General features: G+C 36.8%; 1 protein-coding gene across 15 annotated transcripts in view; it reads right to left on the minus strand.

Annotated features, from left to right (window-relative positions):
- The window catches only part of ST7 (suppression of tumorigenicity 7), a 287041-nt gene that overhangs the window by 91721 nt on the left and 169242 nt on the right, over window positions 1-26078 (minus strand). For 8 of the 15 annotated variants that reach the window (XM_033192249.1, XM_033192257.1, XM_033192256.1 and 5 more), the window contains exons 3-9: window positions 22235-22394; window positions 11167-11221; window positions 10408-10523; window positions 9054-9129; window positions 6907-6975; window positions 4867-5021; window positions 2609-2706 (exon numbers count right to left, since the gene is read on the minus strand). In XM_033192249.1, coding sequence (XP_033048140.1) covers window positions 2609-2706; window positions 4867-5021; window positions 6907-6975; window positions 9054-9129; window positions 10408-10523; window positions 11167-11221; window positions 22235-22394 — 729 coding nt within the window. The remainder of the gene's footprint in view (window positions 1-2608; window positions 2707-4866; window positions 5022-6906; window positions 6976-9053; window positions 9130-10407; window positions 10524-11166; window positions 11222-22234; window positions 22395-26078) is intronic. The other 7 variants (XM_033192251.1, XM_033192264.1, XM_033192260.1 and 4 more) reach the window with 1 other exon arrangement.

The raw sequence follows: 26078 nt of genomic DNA on the forward strand, positions 1-26078 counted from the left end.
GTCTGGAATCTACTGAGCTGTTTTATCGGAAAAAGTCTTCCAGCAAGATAGTTTATGTGCATGCTGTTAAAGGAGTGAACCTCTTAGTGAAGTCGTAGTTATCTATGACCCCTGACCGGAGAGGAGCCAAACAAATTAGGCCTGGTCAACAACTGTCTCCTGCAAGGCTGGAAACAGTCATAGCTTTAACAAAGAGAAGGGTCCTCAGCCTTCCCTCTTCTGTTTGTGGTGCAAGGATTGATAAAAGGAGTCCCTGAAGGAAGGAGCACTTCAAATATTTCTCTTCAAAACATATCTCTACCATGTCTGATAGTGTTCCTTACAGGACTGCTATACCAGAGGGCCCATGTCTACTGGATGCTCCATAAATCCAGAAAAAGGAGCACATGTATTGGTATTCTAAGAATATGACAGATTTTTTAGAAATGTAATATAAGAAACACACATATATATACAAACATGCATAATATGTATGTGTATGTATGTATACACATATGTAGAGAGAGGGAGAGAGAAATTGAGTGATCAATTCATTTAAGAAAAATAAATTAGAAATATTGTAAAATGTCCATCAGGAGAATGGTCAAGCAAATGATGGTATATTTATACAATGGAGAAAAATCGGAACAAAAATTGTAAGCATGCCTACCATATGTCAGGTGTTTTCACATTATCTTATTTAATTCTCCCTGTCAATTATCCTTTCAGGTAGAATTATTATCCCCAATTTACAGAAGACTAAATGAAAAGCACATAAAAGGCATTAATAAGTTGCCTTGGGTCACGAAGCTGGTAAAGAGAAAAGCTGAGATACACATCCAGGTGTTTTGACTTCCTGCCCAGTGTTTCTCCCATTGCATCCGTCTCTCCCTCGAGATCTATAATGTGAACTAGGTCAATCAGTGGAATTGTAAATATAAAATAACAGTAAACAAAAAGCAAATCATAATGTAGGTGCATTGATTTTCATCACATGAAATTTTATATGTACTGAAAATGATGATAACCAGGAGACTGACAGAAAAAAAACCCTGAAATTAAAATCATCAGAATTTGTTCTTCCTATTAAGTTGCTTAAGCACTCAAGAAAATCACCAAAATTAGCCCTCAATGCATGCCTGTTCCAAGCTAATTAAAGTTAAGAAAACTCTGTTACAGGCTGAATGTGGCTGGGCCAGGTTAAGACAGAGAAATACCTCATCCTTCCTAAAATTCCCAGCCCCTTCAGAGCCAAAGTGACTGGCAGAGGGATGCAGTATATCAAAGGATGGAATTTCTGTAAGTTAAAAAGCTTTGAGAACAAGTTCATATCTCGGCAGAAATCTCCTTTTCTTAAAATTAGCACTTACACCATATAACGTTCTTTGAATTCTTCCTTCAAACAAAATAATTTAATTGAGGGAGATTCTCTTTGCAGTGGCTCTGCCTAGAGAGCATTTATCACCTGCAGTCGAAGAGAAATACTTTAACACCTTCCCTTCTAGTTCCTCACCTCAGATTTGGGGGCTACACTGTTGCCTAATAGAGTGGCCAAAACCAAAGCATGAGTCTCACTTGGGCCTACTCACATCATGCTGCAACTTGCAGAAATAACCCGGAGTGAACGTTGTGTGTTGGTGCTCCCTCCTCCAAAGAGTAACTGGGAATTCACAAGAATAACTGTCTTTCCAGAGACAAACTCCGAAAAGGCTCACCAAGTGTGCAGTCCTCCTGTGCTCAAATCCATGAGCCGAGAATTGAGCTAGATGCCACTTTTATCTTGCCCCTTGGTTCTTTCGTTTTTATAATAGGCAGGTAAGTATGTCTTCTCATTCAGCAAAAGAATGAAATGTTGACAAAGGTTTTCTGAGATTGTTTTTAAAAAGAAAATAGCCTATAAATACAATTCATACCGGTGTCAGTTTCTTTATGAAAAGTATTTCCTACTAACAAAAAACATGGAAATCCAAGTTCCCCAACTGGCTTCCCTTAAAACCTCTGTTTTGTTTTACAGTTACATAATAATAACCTCCCTTGGTTCTCTTTTAAAACTCCCACCTATTTCCTCTCTTCTTTTGTCTTGACTACTACTAATACAGAATCCTGGTTCAAGAATCTAGGAAAATGCTTGAAACAACTACAATAGGATTAGCACATATTATTAAATGTGAGAGTAGCAATTTGAACCATAATTAATTTGAATCTTCCTAACAACTACACAAAATAAAATCAGTTTGCTAACATGGCTGGTCTCATCATTGGCTTCTGGCTGCAGCCCCAAACGTTTAATAAGGACATCTATCCAGATTTTTAAAATATGCCAGCCACCCTATTAAAAGCTTTGTATGTATTATCTCATGTAGTCCTCACAAAAATTCTAAGAAGTAATTGTGAGAACTGTTACTGTTGTTCCCATTTTAGAGATGAAGAAACTAGGGCAAAGAGAAGTTGAGTAACTTGCCCAACATACATCATTCATCTAGTAAATTGGGAACTAAAGTCGAACCCCACACAGTCTGGCTCCAGAACCCATGGGACCACCACACCATCACTGGTACAGACTGCTGTGGCCATTCAGCGGGCTCCTGTATCTGTAAGCCACTGATGCCAAACACAAACTCAAACTCACATCTCTCATCATTTTCACTGCTTCCCTGGTCCTCCCGAGTCTTCTGGCACACATTGCTAGCCTTCTTTTGATGTACACCAAGACATTGGTGTCTCGTCCTGAAGAGGGAGATATAAAACACCAACATTTAAAAAAAAAACACAGAGGCCCATTTGCCTTGCCCCTAAAGGAAATCTTCAGAGCACTGACAACTTTGTTAATAGTAGAATGAATATCGAGTAAAGTAAAAGCATTTAGACTCCCAAAGGTCAAATCATGTGACTGGTTACCTAATCCATGCTTTTGAGTGAGGATGTTGAATATTTGATAATAAATAAAATCATCTGCCACGAAGTGCTGCGAAAATGAACATACCCACAATGTATACGGTTTACAAGCAGGAATTCCACATTCTTCAAGTGTGCATTCTTTTGGTAAAGATGCAGAGGTGAATCTCAGGTTGCATCCTGATGAACTATTTTTGTTTCATTCTTGACATTAAGTCTGGAGAAGCCTCATCTTGAACTTCTGCTTCATATTATTCTTTCCCTAATACTAGTGACATCATAATCATCTCCAGGTCCCCTAAGCAGTTGATTTTAGATGGCAATATAACACATTCCAGATATGACAATAGAGTATGCAACAAAATGAAAAACTACCCTAGTGTTAGAGAAAGAATTGACAAGCTAAATAGTTGTAACAATAGTCACTAAAATGACTCTTAAAAAGTACATTAACAACTTCTAATCTTAATCTTTTATTTAATTATATGTCTTGTTGGATATGTTTTCAGACCAATGAGAACATGCATGTGTTTAATCCTCAATAAAAATTACCATGTTTGAGAAAATATGACACACCTGTTACAGATTAAGTACATGTATAATATGCAGCTATTAAAAGATGTTAAGACGAAAGTCCTGACATTTCAAGATTGAAACAATGAGAACAAGATGTGTGCTGAAAATTTGCCAAGTACCTACAAATTATTTTTAAAATGTGATTATATTTTTGGATAGATTTAGGCAACAGGTTGAAAGGATTTAATTTAGAGAAGAAAAGAAAGAAAATTAATGTATTATAGGTTATGTAATTTTATGTATTGATTTCCATTTAGTTCACAAAATACACATTTACTACATGTCTTCAAAATGTACTGCATTACACTAAAACACTTTTTTATTAAAAAGTGAGACATAGATGGTGATTAGAGATTTTATTAGCATATAGATGCTGCAAAATAAAAATAAAAACCTAGGTATTGATGTGGTACATGTGAGGACATACTCACGTATATGCAGGCTGTAATGCAAAGATTTTGCTGACACCTTAGTTATGGGGACTAATGCAGTCAGTTTCTACACCAAATCCAAGTTTAACATTAACATTTAATTTTATAATCTCAAATATGAAGGAGATACATCCCTACTCCCTAAGTTTCAGGAGGGAGAAACTAAGTGAGAAACAAAATAACTTTGTGAATTTTGGTTGGACCATGGAAATACTTACTCTCTTACCACAAAGACTGCAAAATTTCTGCTTAAGCAACAAACAAACTGATGAGACGAGGGGCTCAGGGAATTCCAGAAAAGATTGTGTTGTTTTCTTTCTATATGGTTCCCCCCGCAAAGCGTCACTGACTTTCCATTTAGTATATTGAAGTGAAAGGTCTCAGGTTTTAAAGCGTTATCTTAAATTTAAAAAGGCAGTTTTTGTTTGTTTAAAAAGGTATTATTTTAATAGAAAAAAGATAAATAACTAGGAGCTCATGGCTCTTTCTCTCTGGAAGCCAATACCAATGTTTCTTATGTAACAGAAAATACTGATACAATCACCAAGAACTTATATTCTTAACTGTCCTATTTCAATCCATGTTATAGAAGATCTATAAGATAAAACCTTTGCTAACACTATGGCTAATTTAAATCCTGTTTTCCAACTGGGTTTTAAAGTTATGAGCAAAAGCGACTGATGAACAGAAATATGTAAGAACTCAGGAGGGAAAAAGGTTACCATCAAAGATTACTGCCATTTATTTCTGGGGTTAGGAATCTATGGGCAGGAAAGAGAATGTGACTATAAACAGTAATGAAGCTGTAAGTTAATTATTTACTAACTGCACTTACAGGAAAGAAGAAAATTAATAAAAATAAAGCAAAAGCCAATATTTTCTCTTGACTAGGAGAATCATATTTTGAACTGGACTAAAAATTTGCTCTGATTAATAATTTTTACAATTCTGATCCCCCAATGCATCAACCTGGAGGAAACCTTACTATGTTGGGCTTCATACTGGGATCCATGATGTTGTAGCTGCTGAGAGCGTCGGTAACAGCCATCTCCAGCCTTCAGGGCCTGCTTAAATAGTTTTTCTGCTTCAGCAATGGTTGTTGCTTCCTCTTCAGCCAAAAGAATATAAGCAGTTGCACACCTGTTCATTCAGATAATAGCCACCATCAATTACAAAGCCAAGGACATGGTAATAGACTTGTAGGAGCTCATGCAGAAAGGCAAGGAGTTACGCCAAAACATGCAGAGTGGCCAACTGGTTCATGCACCCCTGTTTGTAGTTGCTGACACAAAATAATGGTACAAAAGAAACGTCTATATTTTAGCTTGAGCGGTAGGATGCATAGTGTTAGGAGCATGGGGCTCACATATGGACTCCACCCTTTATTAGTGTGTCACTTTGGGCAAGTTCTTACTCTGCCTCCCTGATGGAGAACAACATGGAATCTTTGTTCACAGTGTTGTTGTGAAGGTTAAGTAAGATGATGCATGTAAAGTGCTCAGTACAGTAGCCAGTATGTGGTTAAGTGTTCAATAAATGTCAGCTAGTGATGGTGATGATAACAGCTGTTATTAAATAGTTCCTTCCAACACTTAAAGTTAGAGATGCTATATACAGGTTTACTTCTGTTAACCAAACACAGATTATCTTCAATCTAAGGATTTCTTCAGAATAAGAAATCTGTTAAATCAAGTTACTCACTGAAAAAAACACAGTGCTTCAACATCTCTTTACAGTTAGCACTGACTTTCTGCTTCAGAGAACATGGGAAGAACCTACAAGTAGTGTTATTTCTGAAGAACTCAAAATCTGACTCAGCTACAGTAGCTAACAAGTTAAATCTCATGCCTTCAACAACAATAGCTACCACTTGTTGCTCAGTATCAATTAAGCACTGTGCCAGGCACTTAACATATATCATCTCATATAATCCTTTCAACAACCCTCTAAGGTGGGAAGCCAAAAGGATAATTAATGAACATGGGGAGTTCTTGGGAACTTAAACCTTCCAAAGCATATGAGGAACAACCCACTGCCAAAGACAGGGAATGGAATAGGGCAGTAGTGAGGCTGTAACAGACCACACAGGCCCTGCACCCATCCTTCCACTTTCCTTCCCCACTGCCTCACTTGTGGCATTTCCCTACTTATTTCCATCAGACCACAAGAGAGAAAATAAACAGAAAGTAAAACCAAATGCTACTTTTACTGTCCACAAACTGCAATAGCCAGCTACGAAAAGGAGGCTGAACTTCACAGCTAATGTAAGGGTTGGGGCTACTAATTAATCTTAGCCTTAGGAAGTGTCTATAAGGTCTTCAGCCAATCTCTCTAATTTCAGGCAGGAACCATCAATGGGGCTTTAAACAATGTGGTGAGGTAGGGAGAAAAATGCCCAGAAAAACAGCTATAAAACCAATTTCTACAGATGGCAGCATCCATGACTTGGAAAGAACCATAATGATGCTGAAACTATCCAAGTGATTCACTGGAGAAAATAACTGGGACAGGCATCAGAAGAAATGCTTAAGGCTTCAGATGCCGACATACAAATATGAGGCAAGGGCAATGAAGTGAAAATTGAGATTGTAATACTGAGTGGTAGATACAGTATCAGAGGAATTAACTGTAAGATTGTAGTTGTTGGGCTGGGAACCCAAGAATGGTTGGGGCTAGCTTGCTTGCTTTGCTTATTTAAATTTCAAATGGTATTCTTAGGAGGAGAGGCAGAGTAGCACTACTGGCCAAGAAACATACATCTATGTGGAAACGCATGAGTTTGGGGTAGAAACATGCTAAGAGCTTGTGAGTGAAGGAAAAAGGAGAGAGCAATAGAAGTGCTAATGGTTGGGGAGTACAGAACAGACTGCTCAGCTCGATGGAAGATATAGATGATGCATCCTTGTCACAACACAATACACACACAGAAGCAAGAAAGTGTGGTGATGGGGGTGTCAACCATCCAGATATCCACTAGAAGTCTCATTTGGTTAGAAGTAGGGCACCCAACAGGTTCTTGACTTACTTTGGTAACAATTTTATCTCCCAGATGGTAGAGGAAGCAATTAGGGGAACTTCAACTCTGGACCTAATTCTGACCAAGAAGAAAAAAATAGTTGGTAAAATGAAAATTGATAGGAACATTCAGAGAGAGTCACTATGTCATTTCGGAGTTCAGGGTAATCAAAGAGGGGAAGGTGGACTTCAAAAAATTCAAAGAAAAGAGGCATGATTCAATGGCATGAGACTCAGAAGGAAAAATGGTTTAAGACGGTTGAGCAGCTTCTAAATGTTCAACTGTAACTGCAATCACAAATGATCCTCTCAGGAAGAAAAGAGGGGTGGCACTTAAGTAACCAATATGGCTTCACAGAGATTTCTCCCAGGTCAGATTTTTAAAGGACATATTTTAAAAGATGGAAAGAGGGCATGTAATGATGGTCTATAAGAGAGTGGAATGAGTTTATAAGAATAATGTCAGGAGAGCTACAATTCCAAATTAGCTGATGCTTGCAAATAATAATAATAATAATAAAGACAAAATAAAATACTAAAGACAACCATTTATTCCCTATTTTAAAATTATGTTTAAGGCCCTATCACCATCCCCGTGTCACAAAAGCAAATAAGCAAAAAAAAAAAAAAAGACAAACAACATAACAACATCAAAACAAGGAAGGTTTATTGTTAACAGCAGTAGATAATAAAGAAAAAGCAAAACTATCTCCCTCCTATTTTGTTCCTGGCTTCTCTATCAAGGAGAATGACTGTCAGACTGAAAAAGGGAGAAGAAATTAAACTCTAAAATGGGTAAAAAGATGTAAGATAGCAAACAATTGATCCATTCTAAATGAATTACTGGACTGGATGGGCAAATCCCAGGAAACCAAAAGACCCTGTAGGCAGGCCATGGAATTGCTCTCTGTGGATAATCGAGGAATCACAAAGAATGGAGAGGTGCTAGAAGATGAGATGATAAATGTAGCATAAATTTTCAAAAAGGGTAAGAAGGCTGACTTCCCAAACTACAGAACACAGTGATTTGGAAAGATATTCTAATGGATTATTAAAGGGATGGTCTCCAAGCACTTTAAAAAGAAAGTAGTGACCACTAGAAGCCAGCTTAAATTCACTAAGAATAAATAAATCAGATTGTACTAGCTTAATTTACTCTAATAGATTTACGTGAACAATACAAAAGATGGTGATCCATGAAGACATGAACCTGGAGGGTAGTTTCTACATGTCATGTCACAGGGCTCTATTCCCGGCCCTCATATTTTTCTCAGAAACATGGATGACACACAGAAGGCAGGCATATCGAATTTGTAGATGACAAGAAACTGGAAAATAAATATGTTGCATGACAGAATCAGAAACCATAGATCAACTGGTTACAACGGCAGGATTTCCAACTCTCAAGACAATCTTTTTTTTTTTTTTCTTCCCTAAGACCTCTGAAGAAGATTCTGTAAACTTCTTCAGAAAAATCATAAAATAGTTTAGCAATGACCACTTGGCAAGGATAGTGTTGAGGTGATTCAAGCACCAGATGGGTGGTTGAGCTAAGTGACCTTTAAGGTCTCTGCCAACCCTGAGTTTTTATGACTCCAACTTTAAGAATCTTTCTCATTTTCTGAGATCTCCAGAAGAGATTTCCCAGCCTTCCTTGGTAACCCATAGAATGTTTAACAACACTCAAGGCAGCATTTCCTCTTATCTTTGTCTTAATCTTGAAATAGTTTCTAAAATTTTTTTTAAACCTTATGTTGTTATCATGTTTTCCCCACTAGCAGAAGTTCTACTAGAAAACGTTCTAGTGCACATGAGCATTCTACATCTGGAAAAATTTCCCTGTCAGAATGTGTTAGATATGTAAATAATTGTATTTATTTTACATCTTCACAATATCCTAGGGAAAGCCCTTCAAGAAATTAATTTAGGATTACAGCAAAGCCATTGAATTTCTCTCTAAAATGACTAAAACCACCTCCACACGGTGGCTGTCCTTCATTTAAAAAAAATAAAACAGCTTTTTTAAATAGAGTAATAACTCCCCAAATAATCCTCCAGTTCAAATGCAGTTTAATTTAAGTATCTTATCAATGGCAACTGAATATATTCAGCAAAAGATGAGATTTCCTTTTAACGGCAAGATTTTCCGCCACTTACTCATTTATCTCCAATGCTTCATGAGCTGCAGAAATCCTAGCTTGGGGGTTTCTCTCTCTCCAGGCTTTCTGCATTACTATTTAAGAAAAAGAGAAAAAACCAAGTCAATCAATACATATAATTAGGTAGAATCAGTAGAGGACAAGAGCTAAATTGGGAATGTCAGCTTAAATTACAAGAATATAGTTCATTGCTTAGAGGGTTGGCCAAAATCTCCAAAGTCACATTAATGCGCTATTCCACTGTGTTTCAATTGCTGATAGCAAACCTTTTTTGTGCTCACAAAACTACAGGCTAAGGAAATCAAGGAAAGCACTCTAACAGAGATTTTGCATGTCGTTTGCACATTAATGTCACTTGTTTTTGGAGAACATACATTATTTTACACATTTTGAGATGACATTGCTACTAACCTCTCCATTCACTTAGATGCAACATAATTGGTCATTTTCTGAAGCACTTATTACAGACTCTTGGTGTTAGAACATTTTGAAACCATTTCAGGAATGACGTGTGGGTCAGTAATAAGTGCTTAAGCTTTTGCTTAACATGTGTACTGACATCCCAAATTTACCTGCAAACCTAGCTTTTATATATCAGAGCAGTTTCTGAACATATGGTGGAAAGCTCAATGTTTGGGAATATTTACTGTACCATGATGTTTCTCCCATAGCAAAGAGTACCATTTTACAAAGGAGTAACAATCTCCTTATTTATTTTATAAATTTGTATTTTATAAATTCTTTTAGAGTGTGCAGAGGTTCCCTTTTAAAAACATTTTTTCACCTATTTACTTTGAGTTAGTTTTATAATACAAAAAAATTTTGGTTGAATTATTTGAAACTCACGTAATGTAAAATACACACTAAACAAAGTATTTTCTCAGATGGAACACACATCTGGACTCCAATAGCCAAGGCCATGACCCCATTCGATAGTTAACCTATAAACTGGCAAATAAAAGTCACTAAAATATATTCATTAATCATTTTAATCCAGTGAATTCCAATTTCTACTTTGGATATCATAAAGGAGCAAGATCCTTCACGCTAACTCAACCAATAATTTCATTAGCATCATATAAGATTTATATTTCTTTAAAATATATAAAACCAAATTTAATATATTTTTTTAAATCATGATTCAAATTATTATGAGGGGACTCATTTCTACATCAATACTTCATTGTGATAAAGGTTTACATAATTATCAGAGTTCTGGGTTCTTATTAGTCAATCAACAATTTAACATTTTATTCATTGGAGTTTTACAGAGTGGATATTCTAAAAGCAGAAATCTTGATACTTAAGCCAAAAAGCCCTCCCATTCAGAAGGATGTATGGATTTTTCATACTTGCGTCTGCGGGACGCAGATGGTCCGAGTCACAAGTAAAGAACGTCTGGTGGTCCTGAGCAGAGAGATTCATGTCATAGTAAGTAAGAGGCTCTCGTCCTGTCACCCAAGTATACCTGCAAAGGAGAAGTAAGATGATTAGACACTTTTGAGAGAGAAAAGCAAGACCTATAAAATATTAAGCTGCAGAGGTATTGAAATACAGACCATTAACTGAATACTAAAATAACTTTGCTAATGAATAAAAAAAATTTTTTTAATCATCTTATTCTCCCTTCAGAAAGTATATCAATCAAAAGAAATAAACATTTTCCCCTGTATTTTCGTCTTAAAATTTACTAGCCATTGCTAATGAAAACCTTCCCTAATTCGTATTATGAATAGACACTTTCCTAAAGCTAAGAAAATTCTAATTTGCCTAATTACTTTGCTAAACTAAATTCCAGCATAACTTCTGTGATATCTCTATAACCATATTTCAGGTAAGCTTCAAAATGTTTTGAATGTATCGTATATATTGAAAAGAATAACTCTTAATACAAAAAACTGTTAATACTACACATTTTTGTAAATTACCCCAAATCTAGTGCTAAAATATTTATAAAACAGAAAAATCAAAACATTTGAAGAGAGTATTAAAAAATGGATGCACTAAATAGACTGTTACAATGACCCCTACATGAACCAGCAAAAACATTTACTGCTGTCTTTGCTCTCTGAACCAGACCCATTTGTTTCCCAAGCTGTCAAAATGCTTACCGATTATATTCAGCACCCCTAAATAAATTTAGTGGATTTCGCCATACTTTGCATTCTGCAACAAAGAGAAATATGAAAATGTTACACGTAAGTTCAGTGACACTACAAGCTAATTAATTCAGCAAAAACACCCTTCCTGGCCATTTGATAAGATAATTCTAGTCTCTATCCTCTACATGGGAAGCAATGTGGAAAAACTCTGGGTGGTTAATCACAAAATGTGGCTCAGGCTCCAGGACTTTGGAAAGTTTTGCCTAATCTCTCTGGGCCTGAGTTTCCTCACTTGCCAAATCAAGATACACGCCAAAATCAGCTAGTTCATAACTCCTAAAATTATTTCAAGCAGTCCAAACTGATTCTATGAATTTACTTCTAAAACCTTACAGATAAAAGTATAGGCAGAAGTAAATCTATTTTCTGTTGGTCTAAAACATATCTCACAATAACATACATGACAAGACAAACTATAGAATATAATATGCAAAGAGCCTTACAGTCTTAATTGGAGTTCATGCTAACAGTGATTTTATGATAATTTACCAGTTTGCTTTTGCCTCACAGGAAAGGAATAAGAAAATTAATAAGGTTACCATATTGTAGGAAGAAATGCAATTTTAAAAATTTTCTCAAAGCACTTTAATATAATTTACCTGCATAGATACATGTACTAATCATCATACTAATATCATAATGTTAGCATGTCCTAATAGACCGTACCTTTTCATTATACCAGCACCACAGAAATTTAGAACAAAAGGACTTTAACTTAGAAAAGTCAAACATTAGCTTTAAGACTGTGTTACAATGGTAAGCATATGACTAATAAACTACAATTCTTTTAAAACTGTCTATGATTAAGACTTTCTACTGATTCAGAATACTAGATTTTGGATGAATAAGATTTTATTAGAAAAAAATCAGTTAATAGTATTCAAAACATCTATGTGCATGTGTAACCAGCAAAAACCACATCCAACAACATATGTACAAAAAAGTGAGCAATTATTGCAGAAATCCAAAGGACATTAAAGGCCACATGGTGATTCATTAGGATTCTATCCTCAGTCCTGTACATTCAACGTCCATCCATCCACTGAGCATCAATTTGAGCACCCACTGGAGGAAATAAGTAAACCATCAATTTCAACACAGTATGATAATGGAGAACACAAAACACTCTGGGAACATATGTGTAATCTCAATAAATATTTGTTAAGATAGTAAAGGATGTACATGTAACAGGAATACATGTTTTCATTTAAAGAAGATGCACTTATTTCTAAATCAGGGCAGGATCTCACTTAAAATTCACGCAATATTTATAAATAATGGCCCTAAATTTTTTGTCACTTAGCTTAACTTGCCATTTAGAAAATGATCTTTGTCCACTTAATTTAGCATCTCTGCATTTTGTTCTTGAGAAACTGAGATTTGATGGCTGTCAATTCATATGGCATTAACTAGAAAATTATGCTTCCTGTAATTACTTTTTCTCCCCTTAGAGGAATCACTAACACCCTGACTCCAGATCATGGCTTGTAAAACACTGGTGAGCCAAATAACCATAATCCCTGCCCTTATGGCTATTAAAACTACCTGGACCTCACCACTGCCAAGCCCTGCTCAGAGAATCTCTTCTAAGATTCAAAGTGCTCTTCTTAAACCTTCATGAATATTGCAAGATTTGTATCTAGCATAAAATAAACATGAATATAGACTTATGGATAAGGATCCTCGTGGTAGAATTATTTACTATAAAAGAAGGACATTTGGGGAGATGTTTGTCCTCCACTGAGTTTCATCTGAAATATTAGTAAAAAGGCTATGGCAAATATTTTGTCTCCAACAAATACATTATTATACTACCTGAAAGGATAAGCACTGTTTAAACATCAATTGACAAATTACAAAGAAAACTGTTTTCAATTAAAATTTCAACTCTATTACATATCAGATGCAATTGAAATGATTTCTAAACAAAAAATAACTCCAAAGAGAAATCTTGTATATACCTAAAGTATTCGCTGAGCAGTATCTAAAGATGCTCTTTATTTAGGAAGTGTCACAATATAGCCGGTAGGGGGTGCAGCAAACATTGTGAAACACTGCTTTTATGACTTCCATTAGAGAACTGAGCTTAAAAAGAAATCTGTGTTAACATTGTTGCCATGTATGTGTGCTGAATTAAGTTTAATTATCCCTAAAACTTAGAAAAAAGGATCTAAGTAATTGCACCAGATGTAAACTGTTCTAAGTGAGAATAAAACACATAATGAAGAAGTACCTAAGAAATGTCTTCATTAGTTATGCCCTCTAAATTGAAGGTGCAAGACAGGTATATTTTTCTTTTAAGAAACAAGCAACCTAGAGGTCAAACATGAGCACATGTCAAAGTTTTGCTTTAAAATTAGGCCACAGCTATGTTAATTTCTTCTTTGTCCCTCTGTTCCATAATCTTACCTTGATTGCAAAAACTCAGTCTGGAATCACTCTAGGGAACACACCTCATAAGTATCAGGCTGCCTGATGGTTTAGTGATAGGGACGAAGGACGTAAATGCCAAGCATATTAGAATATGAAGATTTAAGTCAAGAAATACTCAGATCTCCAGAGGGTAAGAGTTTCTTATTTGTTCCTTTAAGGAATAAATTCCTTATTTCAAATCAGATTTAAAATTTTACCTCCAAAAGGAATTTTCCATTCTTCATTAACATCAACAATTTTAATGCCCTCAAGATGCACTAGAAGTTGATTGGGACTTCATCATGAACTTGCTAATATCATTAATAATATAGTTAAAAACATGCCCTTAATACAACAAACATGCTCTCTATAGTTCCATACGCAGCAATTCACAGGGCAGTCTCTACTCACAAGTGCTGACAGAAATGTTCCATCCTCAGCACACATGCAAGAATGAAATTCAAGAAAAAGGGCAGCAGCAAATATTGGAATAACACTTGTTTAGTTCCCAAAGTCTGCGGAAGAGATTCCCTACTTTGTCATAATGAGATAATTACAAGTTTCTGTGTGAGACACAAAGAACCTAAAGAATAATGCTTACTATCTACAGCTAAGTACTTCTAAAAGCAAGCTCCAATCCTTTTTTTTAGTCCTCCCTCTCGCTATTCCCTACTAAAACCTTTCATCACAATCATACTTATTTCATGTATTTTCATACTCAACTACTCTTCCACAATGCCCATCCTATCACTCATAAGACTGTGTGGTTTAAACATGTATTGAGTGGCTAATTATGCATTAATCTCTCAATTAGGCCATGGGTTACAAAAAAAAGATAACAGCTTATGTCTTAGAGGAATGTTCAGCCTTGGCAGAAAAGTGAAAAGGGTATTGAACTAACTGGCACCCACCTGAAGAAGCTCTACAGAGGGAATAAATATTCTGAGAGAACCACAGACTTTTCCCTTTGTCACAATATTCAAGGGAAGAGAACTCAATTCTCATAAAACAAAACAAAAGGCTCTATAGTCACAGGGCTTTTAATCACACAGAAAGAAAATATTATTCTACACCCAATTTAACTCTGAAAACTTTTTTCTAAAATTAAAAAAAAAGATAGAACATTCCTAGTCATAGGGACTTCAAAAGTTATAAATTGCTAATTCATGGCCCAGAAAGGTTTCAAAACGTTACCACTTCTTCCTAGAATCTAAAGTATGGACAAGCATGACAACGTTATTACAAACAGTAGTAGCAGCAACTTTTGTTGTTGCTATGAGCTTGATTTTCATTGATCCTTTCCGTAAAGCGGCCTAAAGCTCAATTTATCTATATTCCTTACATACATTAGTTAGAGGTATATATTACATCCTTTTTACAAAAGTAAAAAGTACAGAAAAGCTAATTTCCCTAAGGTCTATGGTAAATGAGATTAAGGCCTGGTGTCCAGACTGCCCGACTCCTATCCATTATATGCAACAAACCTGTTAAATCCTGCAACATCATATTTTGGAAATATTGTGAGTCCATCAGTTAGATTTTTCACTAGAGAAACAGTTTTTAAAAACCCCTCTGGAAAAACGTTAGGAACTTTTTAACACTTTTAAACACTTTAGTTCCAAAGTACAATAAAAAAGGGTGCTAGCTAAAGTTTCATTGGCTTGTATTATAAAATTAACCCCAAATGAGTCAATTTCTGACAAGTGATTGTGCATATGTTTATCAGCTTTGATAGCTCGGAAATGAATACCCAATTCTCTACATTATTCAGATCAATTTAAAGCAATCATTATGAGTAAAAATATCCATATTCTTAAATAATTAAGCTTTAACTGTTTCATAACTTTAAAATGTTATTTTGAAACAATGATTAGAAGTAAAGGCACAAAAATATGTAGGTAGCTTTCAATTCAAATATGTTACTATCTCAAATTATTTATGAAATAGCAAAAGATATAAGTAAATGTGAATTTTAAGACCATTATTTTGGCCTGTTATTTAAGATAATGTACTACTTTCTTCAAGAATACTGTTGAGATGGTTAAATCTGTAGCAGCTTCTGTCATACACTTCTCATTGGTCATTTTTTACCTAAGTCAACCAATCCTACCAAATAATGTGGAAATTGTGAAATAACTTTACTAAATAAGTATTCCCTAGCTACTAAACTGTTTTAGGTATTATCATCATTTAACTGGAGATCTAATTTGTACTAGAGCACAAATTTTAGTAGTAAAGGATTTTAAAAAGATGTGAAAAACATTGGCTAAGATAATCACTTTCAACACATCCATTAGATTGTGGTGAGTTTACCCTCATTGAGACTCTTAGAGAGCAGCCCGAAAGGTCCTTGACATGTAGCACTTGGCAATTTGCTGAGGAATATATTTGAAAGGCAAGCACTGAATGGCCTGGATATAAAAGAGTCACTCAGCTAGTGAGTAAGCCTAGCTGACCACAAAGCCATACCTCCAAGTGACTGCCATTCTCCACAATCGTATTTGTAGAGAAATCAGTTCATCTGGGCACACTGTCAAATGGCTGTCCTCTGACTTGACATTTCCACATGACCTCATTTAATGCTCAAGTGACTCTATGCGGTAGACATCACTGCTATTCCCATGTTTGCAGGTTAAGATACTAAGACGTAGGAAAGTTAAACAACTCGCCCAAGGTCACATACAGAAGATTAGGACCACATCCGTCTGACCCCAGAGCCCAAGCTGTCAACCACTGGCAATCCTGCCACTGACCTGTTCCTACAGTAAGTTTAGGTTAATGTCACTTCAGAAATAATGTCATCCACTGTAGTACAGAATTTTACTAAAATTATTATTTTAATTGCTTGATAATTATGTTAATCTTGGTTTACAGACCTCATAGAGGTTCTGGACAAGGTCAATTGAATTTTTTAAAGTGCTTAAGAACTTGGATTGTGAAGTAAGACGACCCAGGTTATCTGCCACGTGACCCTGGACAGATTACTTCACCTTGCTATACCTCAGTTCCCTTAACTATAAAAGAGAAATAATAGTATCTGCTTCCCGGGGCTATTGTGAGGATCACGAGAGATAATATCATACAAAGCTGATAGCAGACACTAAGAGTGTTAGTTATTATTATTGGAACGAAATGGCTTCCTATGGAGAAAATTATTTGTTCTAGTGTTATGAAAATTTGGGATCTACGAAGGTCTTGAATATATTTTTTATTCTACCTGAATTTCTACATTGCCATTGTTTTTCTTTATTATCTGAATTTAATCAGTGCTTAAATTGCTTCTAGCCATGTAGTAAAATTTAACTCAGAATTTAGAATATATACATTTATATAGAATTATTAAAATTATTTAGAATTTGGAATATACATATCTTATGAAGATTAAAAGAGATTAAAAGGAGATGATTTGTGACAGGAAGCCAAGTGACTATCCAGTGTGTTTAAAGATCCAGTTCTATGCAAGAGGCTATTAAAGTATCTCAGATAATTTAAACTTGACTTTGGCAGGGATATTTTTCATGTGACAGAGCACTCTCCACTTTTCCCATTATCCTGAAGAAGGTAAACACTACAAACCTTTGTCTTTATGGCATCTTATTTGAGAACAAGGCAAATTATCAAACAGATGTTCCCATAAACACAAATTCAGAATGTTACTGAGACCTTTTAAATCCCTATTCATCATCAGCTCATAAACTAAGCTGAATTAAGAAATGGTAGTGAGAAACATGGTGATGTGACAGAATATATAAGCAGAGTTTATCAGAAATTGCATATCTGAGAGAAAAACAGCAGTTTGGCTCCCAAATAAAGCAAAACCAGTGGAATGGACACAAATGCTAACTTCAGCCAAACAATGTGAAGTTTGTCTGAAGTTAAGAAACTGTATCGGTCGGGCGCGGTGGCTCAAGCCTGTAATCCCAGCACTTTGGGAGGCCGAGACGGGCGGATCACGAGGTCAGGAGATCGAGACCATCCTGGCTAATACGGTGAAACCCCGTCTCTACTAAAAAATACAAAAAAAAAACTAGCTGGGCGACGAGGCGGGCGCCTGTAGTCCCAGCTACTCGGGAGGCTGAGGCAGGAGAATGGCGTAAACCCGGGAGGCGGAGCTTGCAGTGAGCTGAGATCCAGCCACTGCACTCCAGCCTGGGCGGCAGAGCAAGACTCCGTCTCAAAAAAAAAAAAAAAAGAAACTGTATCATTGGCCAGGCGCGGTGGCTCAAGCCTGTAATCCCAGCACTTTGGGAGGCCGAGACGGGCGGATCACGAGGTCAGGAGATTGAGACCATCCTGTCTAACACGGTGAAACCCTGTCTCTCTTAAAAAATACAAAAAACTAGCCGGGCGAGGTGGCGGGCGCCTGTAGTCCCAGCTACTCGGGAGGTTGAGGCAGGAGAATGGCGTAAACCCAGGAGGCGGAGCTTGCAGTGAGCTGAGATCCAGCCACTGCAGTCCAGCCTGGGCGACAGAGCGAGACTCCGTCTCAAAAAAAAAAAAAAAGAAACTGTATCATTAACTACATTTCTCCACTGGCCCACAGATAAAGATCACTGCAAATTTTGAGCAAGTCTGCATTCAGGCCACTTTGTACAAATCCAGAAGTTTAAAAATATATGCACAATCTGCCTGTAACCATAACAACCTTTCTCACTCCTCACTCCACCACCCCCATCCCAAATCGTTCTTAGGTAGGCCATGTTTTTCAGCTTTTATTCAAAACAAATTATTCCTTAAGGAAAGAGTTACACTGAATTTTCATACAGAACAATGTTTATAACGGATATTTTCCATTTATTCTTAGTTTTTTCAATGATTTTCTCAAATAATCAATAAAATACCATTACACTGCCTTTGCCAACATCCATGAGACTTTGTGAGCCATGTTATATTTCATGTACAATTCAGCAAAGGGCTGTCTTAGGATGCTTCAAGAAAATCAATAGATTCACCCTTCTGTTATTAAGGCAATAGTCATTTTATTATTATGAAGGCAATGGGAATTTTTAAACAAGTTTAAGAAAATACACTGATAACCCTCAGCTTTGGACCTTCTTGATACTTGGCATTTAAAATGAGACTATGAGGGGCCGGGCGCGGTGGCTCAAGCCTGTAATCCCAGCACTTTGGGAGGCCGAGACGGGCGGATCACGAGGTCAGGAGATCGAGACCATCCTGGCTAATACGGTGAAACCCCGTCTCTACTAAAAAAAATACAAAAAAACTAGCCGGACGAGGTAGCGGGTGCCTGTAGTCCCAGCTACTCGGGAGGCTGAGGCAGGAGAATGGGGTAAACCCGGGAGGCGGAGCTTGCAGTGAGCTGAGATCCGGCCACTGCACTCCAGCCTGGGTGGTAGAGCAAGACTCCGTCTCAAAAAAAAAAAAATAAAAATAAAAAAATAAATAAATAAAATGAGACTATGAAATAGAAAGTGATTAAAAGTAGAGATAAATTCAGGCAATGTACCTTTTTAGTATTTTTCTTATTCAAAAATCAAAATCACCACAAAAACCCAGAAACAGATAATGGTATTATTCCAGTGGTATCTGGCACTTCCAAACTAGCATACATGTTTGTTTAGCTGAGGCAGCCAAATATCAGAAGCCCGAATGTCAAGAAGTGGGCAGACGGAGACCTAAATATACTTAGACAAGGAAATTTCCATTTTTCTAAGGATAACTATTTGAACACTGTTATGATATCAGATAATAAATGCTGTCTATTATATAAGAAATGAATAGAAATATAGAATGCATAGTAGGCACTCAGTAAATACTAGTAGATATTAATATTAAATGAATACTAGTAGATAATAATATTATCATTGAATTAGTAATAATATCCAAAAGCTCAGTCTTAGCCAAGTAAAAAATACAAACAAATGTGAGAATTTACACAGGTTATCCTCAGTTAATGAATTCATTTCTTCCATGATAATTGCAGAATCTTGTGACTGACTAGATCTGATCACATCACTCCTCTGCTTAAAAGGTATCATTGGTTCCCATTCCACTGAAGATAAGACCCAGGTTCCGGATTCCTCAGCACAGCATGAGCTGCAAGCCAACTTTGGCTTCTGCCACAATCCAGTCCCTTTCCCATATGTCCTGTTTTCTAGTCACTTGAAGCCAATTTTTATTTCTTGAACATGCCGTGTTTCTCATGACACTCTGCCTACAAGTCTCCCTTTTCCTTTGTTCATCCATCCAAATCACTATCCAAATCAAATGTCACCTCCTGAGAAGCCTTCTCTGATAGTCTGTATACTATCTCTCTACTTCCGTTAATCTTTAATATTTTTACCTTCAGCAACACTTATAAAATTGCATTGTAATTTTTAAGGCATGGCTTTATTTCTAGCCTCTCGCAGTGTCCTATTTCTTTGAAACTCAATGAATCAACACATGAGTACATGCAAGGCCTGTACTTTCTCCTCTTATAAAACAGGTGGGAAGAATTTCCTAGCTCAGTCTCTCTGTCAACTGAGTAAACATTCCTAAGTACTTCTTATGAACCTAGTCTTGTGTAGGTTTTTATGAATATGATTTTTTTTAAAGGCAAAGTTCCTATCCCCATGGAAAAGTCTGTCTATCGAAGGAGACAAAGTGATAAGTGCACTGGTTGTATGAGGAAAACATACAAATCTAAGGAAAACAAAGGAGGAGATCCCGACCCAAGCTGGGAAAAGTAATTTGCTCCTTCAAGGAGAGAGCCACCAGTTCTAAAACTTGAAGGATAAAGAAGAAGAAATTTAAAAAGCCACATTAGGTTTTTGCCTTCCTGTCTAGAATAACCGACCCACATTTCGTAACTGTCTAACCAGGTTGTAAGAATCAAGGATTAGTGTATACATAAATTTTGTTCCAGATTTTAAGTCAATACTCTTTTAATAGACTCTGCCAGCCTGCTATGAGTAGTACTGGGCACCTCTTGGTACAATTTATTTTATGACTAAAGGGTACATGTATAAAAGATGGCATTGCCCAGCCAGGTAACAAAATTGTCTGAGACTCTGTAAACTTATTCACTTTATGAAAGGAAAAGAGACCTCAGCAAAACAAAACATTACTTTAACCAGCTACTATAATAAATGCTATTTATCATTCTAACGAAGAATCTTGATCATTCAGTCACCAGGCATGAGCAGTGGTGGGTAACTGCTACCACTTTGCATCTCCTGTGTATATCCCACAGATTAATTGTGCTCTTGTCTGACTTGAGTTACTATAGCCTTTGAATGACAAAGAACATTGTAGAAAATTAACAAATTGAAAACAGAAACCATCTTCATCTGAGACCATTTTTTATAGTGAATACATTTAAATTTTCATTGAAGTTTCCCTTCTCTCTCTACTTGATCTAAATCTCTTGACATCATTTCTCAATGCAATGAAGAGTTCATACCCTTCTCATTTTCACTATTATTTTGCTGTCTCTCTTAGTGGATGCCTTGATTAAGCCTTATTCTTTATATGAATGTTGATGCTATTCTTAGTGCTGTAACAGCAGCTTTGTTTCAAAGAAATAGTAGACACTGCAAGATGCTAGAGATACTACAATAAAGCCATACTTTAAAAATCACAATGTAATTTGATAAGTGTTGCTGAAGGTAAAAATATTAAAGATTAACGGAAGTAGAGAGATAGTATACAGACTATCAGAGAAGGCTTCTCAGGAGGTGACATTTGATTTGGATAGTGATTTGGATGGATGAATAAGGGAAAAGGGAGACTTGTAGGCAGAGTGTCATGAGAAACACGGCATGTTCAAGAAATAAAAATTGGCTTCAAGTGACTAGAAAACAGGACATATGGGAAAGGGACTGGATTGTGGCAGAAGCCAAAGTTGGCTTGCAGCTCATGCTGTGCTGAGGAATCCGGAACCTGGGTCTTATCTTCAGTGGAATGGGAACCAATGATACCTTTTAAGCAGAGGAGTGATGTGATCAGATCTAGTCAGACACAAGATTCTGCCATTATCGTGGAAGAAAATGAATATATTCACTGAGGTTTGAGAAACTATGGACAAGGAAGCTATAGCATCAGGTTGGGAACACTGACCTAAATGACCGTTGGTCAAGTCAAATGGGAAAAGCCCGGCACAGTGGCTCACGCCTGTAGTCCCAGCACTTTAGGAGGCCAAGGCAGGCAGATCACTTGAGCCCAGGAGTTTGAGACCAGCCTAGACAACATAGCAAAACCCCATCTATACAAAAGGTACAAAAATTAGCCAGGCATGGTGGTGCACACCTGTGGTCTCAGCTACTTGCTAGGCTGAGAAGTAGGAGGATCACCTGAGCGTAAGGGGTGAAGACTGCAGCAAGCCGAGATTATGCCACTGCACTCCAGCGTGGGTGACAGAGCAAAACTCTCACATGGAAAAAAAAAAAAAAAAAGAGGGTAAAATTAATAAGCATTTCCTTTCCCTAGGATGTTTATACCCTCCTTCTCTGATACAGGTTGTCAACTCCATGGGAAAATGAACTGCATTTTTCTCTGAAGCCTAATGTTTAAGTAACAGCATTCTTACTCTCTTAGCATGAGTAACAATAATAATTTAGTAAGAGCAAGCAAATAATATTGCAAGCTGAAGGAAATTCCATACCTGAGACACTTTGCCTATTGGAATCAGAGTCCCCGTTACTGGAATTAGAATTGTTGGAAGAGTTGTTGTCAACCCCTCCCAGAAGGGGGCGCAAGTGGCTTACTGAGACTTGTTCAATGAATGAAGTTCCATACTTGCGAAAATACCACCATTCAAATATCTAAAACAGAAAAATAAGTGTGTTTATAGTCCCTGTTATCATTTACAACTTCTGTACACATGCCCATAAAACACGTTACATTTAGTAATTCTATCCACCTTAAGTACTTTTTATTTCAAAAACTATTTACTCTAAAAATTAGATTTTAGTAAAATTAATAATAACATTTAAAATTCCCAATGTGGCTTTCTCTGCTTAATACTGGTTTCAAAAAACTATAATATCAATCATGGATAAAAGGACACTGTTAAGAACTGCTCAATATAATTTTTCTCCAAATTTATATATAATATTCAAATAACAAAACCACCATAGCTGAAAGACAATTCCACAAATGTATACAAATAACTCAGTTTTTGAAATATGGCTTATGAAATATTCCAGTTCTTTGCACTTTATATTCTGATAAAAACCACACCTGTGTAAAATGCTTAAGAGCAAAATCGGGGAGGGGAGGTGGTGGGGGTGTTTGGTAAGACCTCCTTAAGGAAATATTGGTTTTACAGAACAAAAGAATGAGATGTATCCCATTTTCCACATGGATAGCACCCAGCCACTGAGGTTCAGCATTATCCCACTTGCAGAGAAGCGCTTTATAAACACAAGCATCTGTTGTACACCATTAATGTTTACTAGTTCACAAGCCTACTAATTGTTATGTACTGTGAATTACAAAAGGGAAAAGAAATAACTTTCAGTAATGAAAGAACAATGATGCTTACATGATTAGACTGAAGTCAGGACTTCCTAAGCACTGGAAAAGCGGTGACCTCCCCCAACACTTCTTACCTGGGCTCTCTGCCTTTCTACAGTGAACACTTCCTACCACTGCTCAAAGTAGCTCTCTCCCACATCTTTTTCTCTGCTTCCTGATTGGGGTTTCCTTAGGCAATCACAAATCATTCCACAGAAGAAATTTAAGAATCAATCATATCCCAGAGTCTCATAGGATAACTACATTTTTATAACATAAAATGTGCAATTAACATAAAATTACCTTTATCCTTACTTATTCCATAAAAACAAGATTATCTTCTCTAGAATGGACTTTGGGCTATAATTTTAAAACTGATGTTTTCTCTCTTTTGTTCTATTAAAGATTTCTAAAAAGATATAAGGAACATTTATGAACAACCAGAAGGAAGTATCAATCCAATGAAATGTTTCCAATCCTATAACAGGACACCTTGATTTAATCCCAGGGAGTTACTCTTTCTGACTATAGGTTGAGGAGCCCTTAAATGAAATGCCTGAAACCAGAAATGTTTTGGATTTTGAGTATTTTTAGATTTTGGAATATGTGTATCACACTGGTTGAGCATCCCTAATCCAAAAATCCAAAATCCAAAATGCTCCAATGAGCACTTCCTTTGAGTGTCATGTCAGCACTCAAAAAGTTTCAGATTTTGGAGCACTTAAGATTTTGGATTTTCAGCTTTTAAAGTGCTCAACCTATCGTGAATTATCACATGTTAAAACATCCAAGTATTTTCTCTGGGCAGAGAGGGGAGAATACACTATCAAGTTAAGAAGGGACAAGACTAACCTGTAACATTTGGAATGACTAGGAATGGGATTTTGCATAAAGGAAGAAAGTTCAGGAATGATAAATTTACACACCATGGATATAGAAGGGAGTCTAGAAGAGATCTAGAAGGTGAGTTATTATCTGAATATTGGTTTCTTCAACTGTAAGTGGAAATCGTATTTATTATCTCAAGGGTCTTCAATTTTCATACTAACCCCATGTAAAATACCTAAGTCAGTGCCTGTTGCAGTTGGTTTTCAAAAGTAATAGCAAAGCTGCCATTTATTATGTTAACGATGCACATCCCTTCCACGGGCAGCACACCTCACATGCTACCATGAGGCACTCCTCTTTATGCCAGTCTACAATTCAGGTTTGTACAGCATTTTGCCTGTTACTAGACCCTTGGTAGAAGGTACTGGAAATCATCATGACAAAGGGTACTGCTCACTGTACAGTCCTGACCACTCAACCAGGCCTCCAATAGATTCATGGCTTTGCCTTTATTAGAAGAGAAGACTCCAAAGGACCCAGAAAATTATTTGCCCCAAGTCATTTTTCTGCTTTCTATATTGTGCTGCTGGAGCACTTGCCAGTCATAAGTTCACTGATTCCATCACACAGCACTACATGTTCCACACCAACCATAAGCAGTGCTCCAGGATTACAGACTTCACCGCTGCCACTACAAGTCTATTTCACAGATCCATAATACCTCTCACAGGCTCCTGACATGCCTGTACCCATCACACACACACAAACTCTGGCTTTCTTCAGATTTCTCAGTTCTTCCAGCAGAACCATAAAGTGTCAGTGCTACAAAGGACCTTAAAAGACTACATAGAGTCCACTTACAGATGCAGAATGAGAACTACCCATCAAGGTACAATGACCTGACCAAAGTCTCATAGCTAATTAAATAGTCACTTAGCCAGAAGCCCCTACTCTCTGTCACTATCTTACCAAAGCCCTATAACAAGGCTTTTTATAGCTCTGTTGCTTCATGTAAACGGACAGATGTAGCCTATCATTCCTTTTTTCGAATCTTTACTTCCAAGTGCCCTCTGACACTGTCCCTCTGTGCTTTCCTAGTTATAAAAACCAATCCAGAAGTAGTCTATCAACTGGGACCAGATTACTCATCCTAAGGTAAAAATGACTTGTATTAACTGGACATTTGCTTTGTAATAGGTGATAGACCTTCGACCCAGTATTTCTAATGCAGTAATAACAGACCTCAGTAAAGACTGGGTTATTCATGCAGCTGTTTGGGGGAAAAAAGGAGGGCCTTCTCAGGTCTGTCATATCCCCATATCCCTGCAATAGTACAGCCCCTGCTGTGTACAGAGAACACAAGTACAAAGATGGACCTCTGCTGTGTACCAGGGACACTAGAATAAAAAAGGACCCTGTCCTTCTAATAAATATTGAATGAACAACTAGGAAAGAAAGAAGGGAAGAACTCAAAACCTTCTGAAACTTCAAACACAGTGTCCTCATCTAGGGTCTTAACACAAAAATCTTTCCCTTATTCTGAAACATGTCAGGCTTTGGACGATTACCTCACAGTATTTTAAAAGAGCTGCACAGATCCAAAGGGGCAGATGGTGTTATTTAATGCGCACATATTCGGTGTCACTTTGAATTCTTTTCCCTGGTGCATACCTACAATGTAAACAGCGGAGCTCTCATCAACAAATTTAGATTTTAATAGTACTTCTTGGACATGCTAGTAGCTCAGTGGGCCTGTCACAGTGGAACAAAACAGTTTTTAGTCTGACAGATAACCAAAAAATTAAAATATAAATATGCATTTCATAGTCTTAAAAACCTCTCCTGTGCTTTTTTCCTATTCATGCTCTTCCCCTAAGAGGGTCAGGTAAGATGAGAATAAAAAGTATCAAGCGGGTTTGGGATTGAGGAAGTCAACAGGGACCTTACCATTTCGTTTAAAGGCAAAACCCCTTTAAACTAGATAACTGGGCTATGTGACCTTGGTTGCTTTTCTTGATTCCTTGGGGATTAGTTTTCTAATGTGTAAAATAAGGTCATTGTAAGCATTCAGTTAATGTTGGACGAAGAGACGGAGAGAGAAAGGGAGGGATGACTAGAAGACTGAATGGAAGGATAGTTGGAAGGTTGACTGGATGGATGAT

The sequence above is a fragment of the Trachypithecus francoisi genome, unplaced genomic scaffold (genome assembly GCF_009764315.1).
Source record: "Trachypithecus francoisi isolate TF-2019V2 unplaced genomic scaffold, Tfra_2.0 Lachesis_group4, whole genome shotgun sequence".
NCBI classification, from domain to species: domain Eukaryota; kingdom Metazoa; phylum Chordata; class Mammalia; order Primates; family Cercopithecidae; genus Trachypithecus; species Trachypithecus francoisi.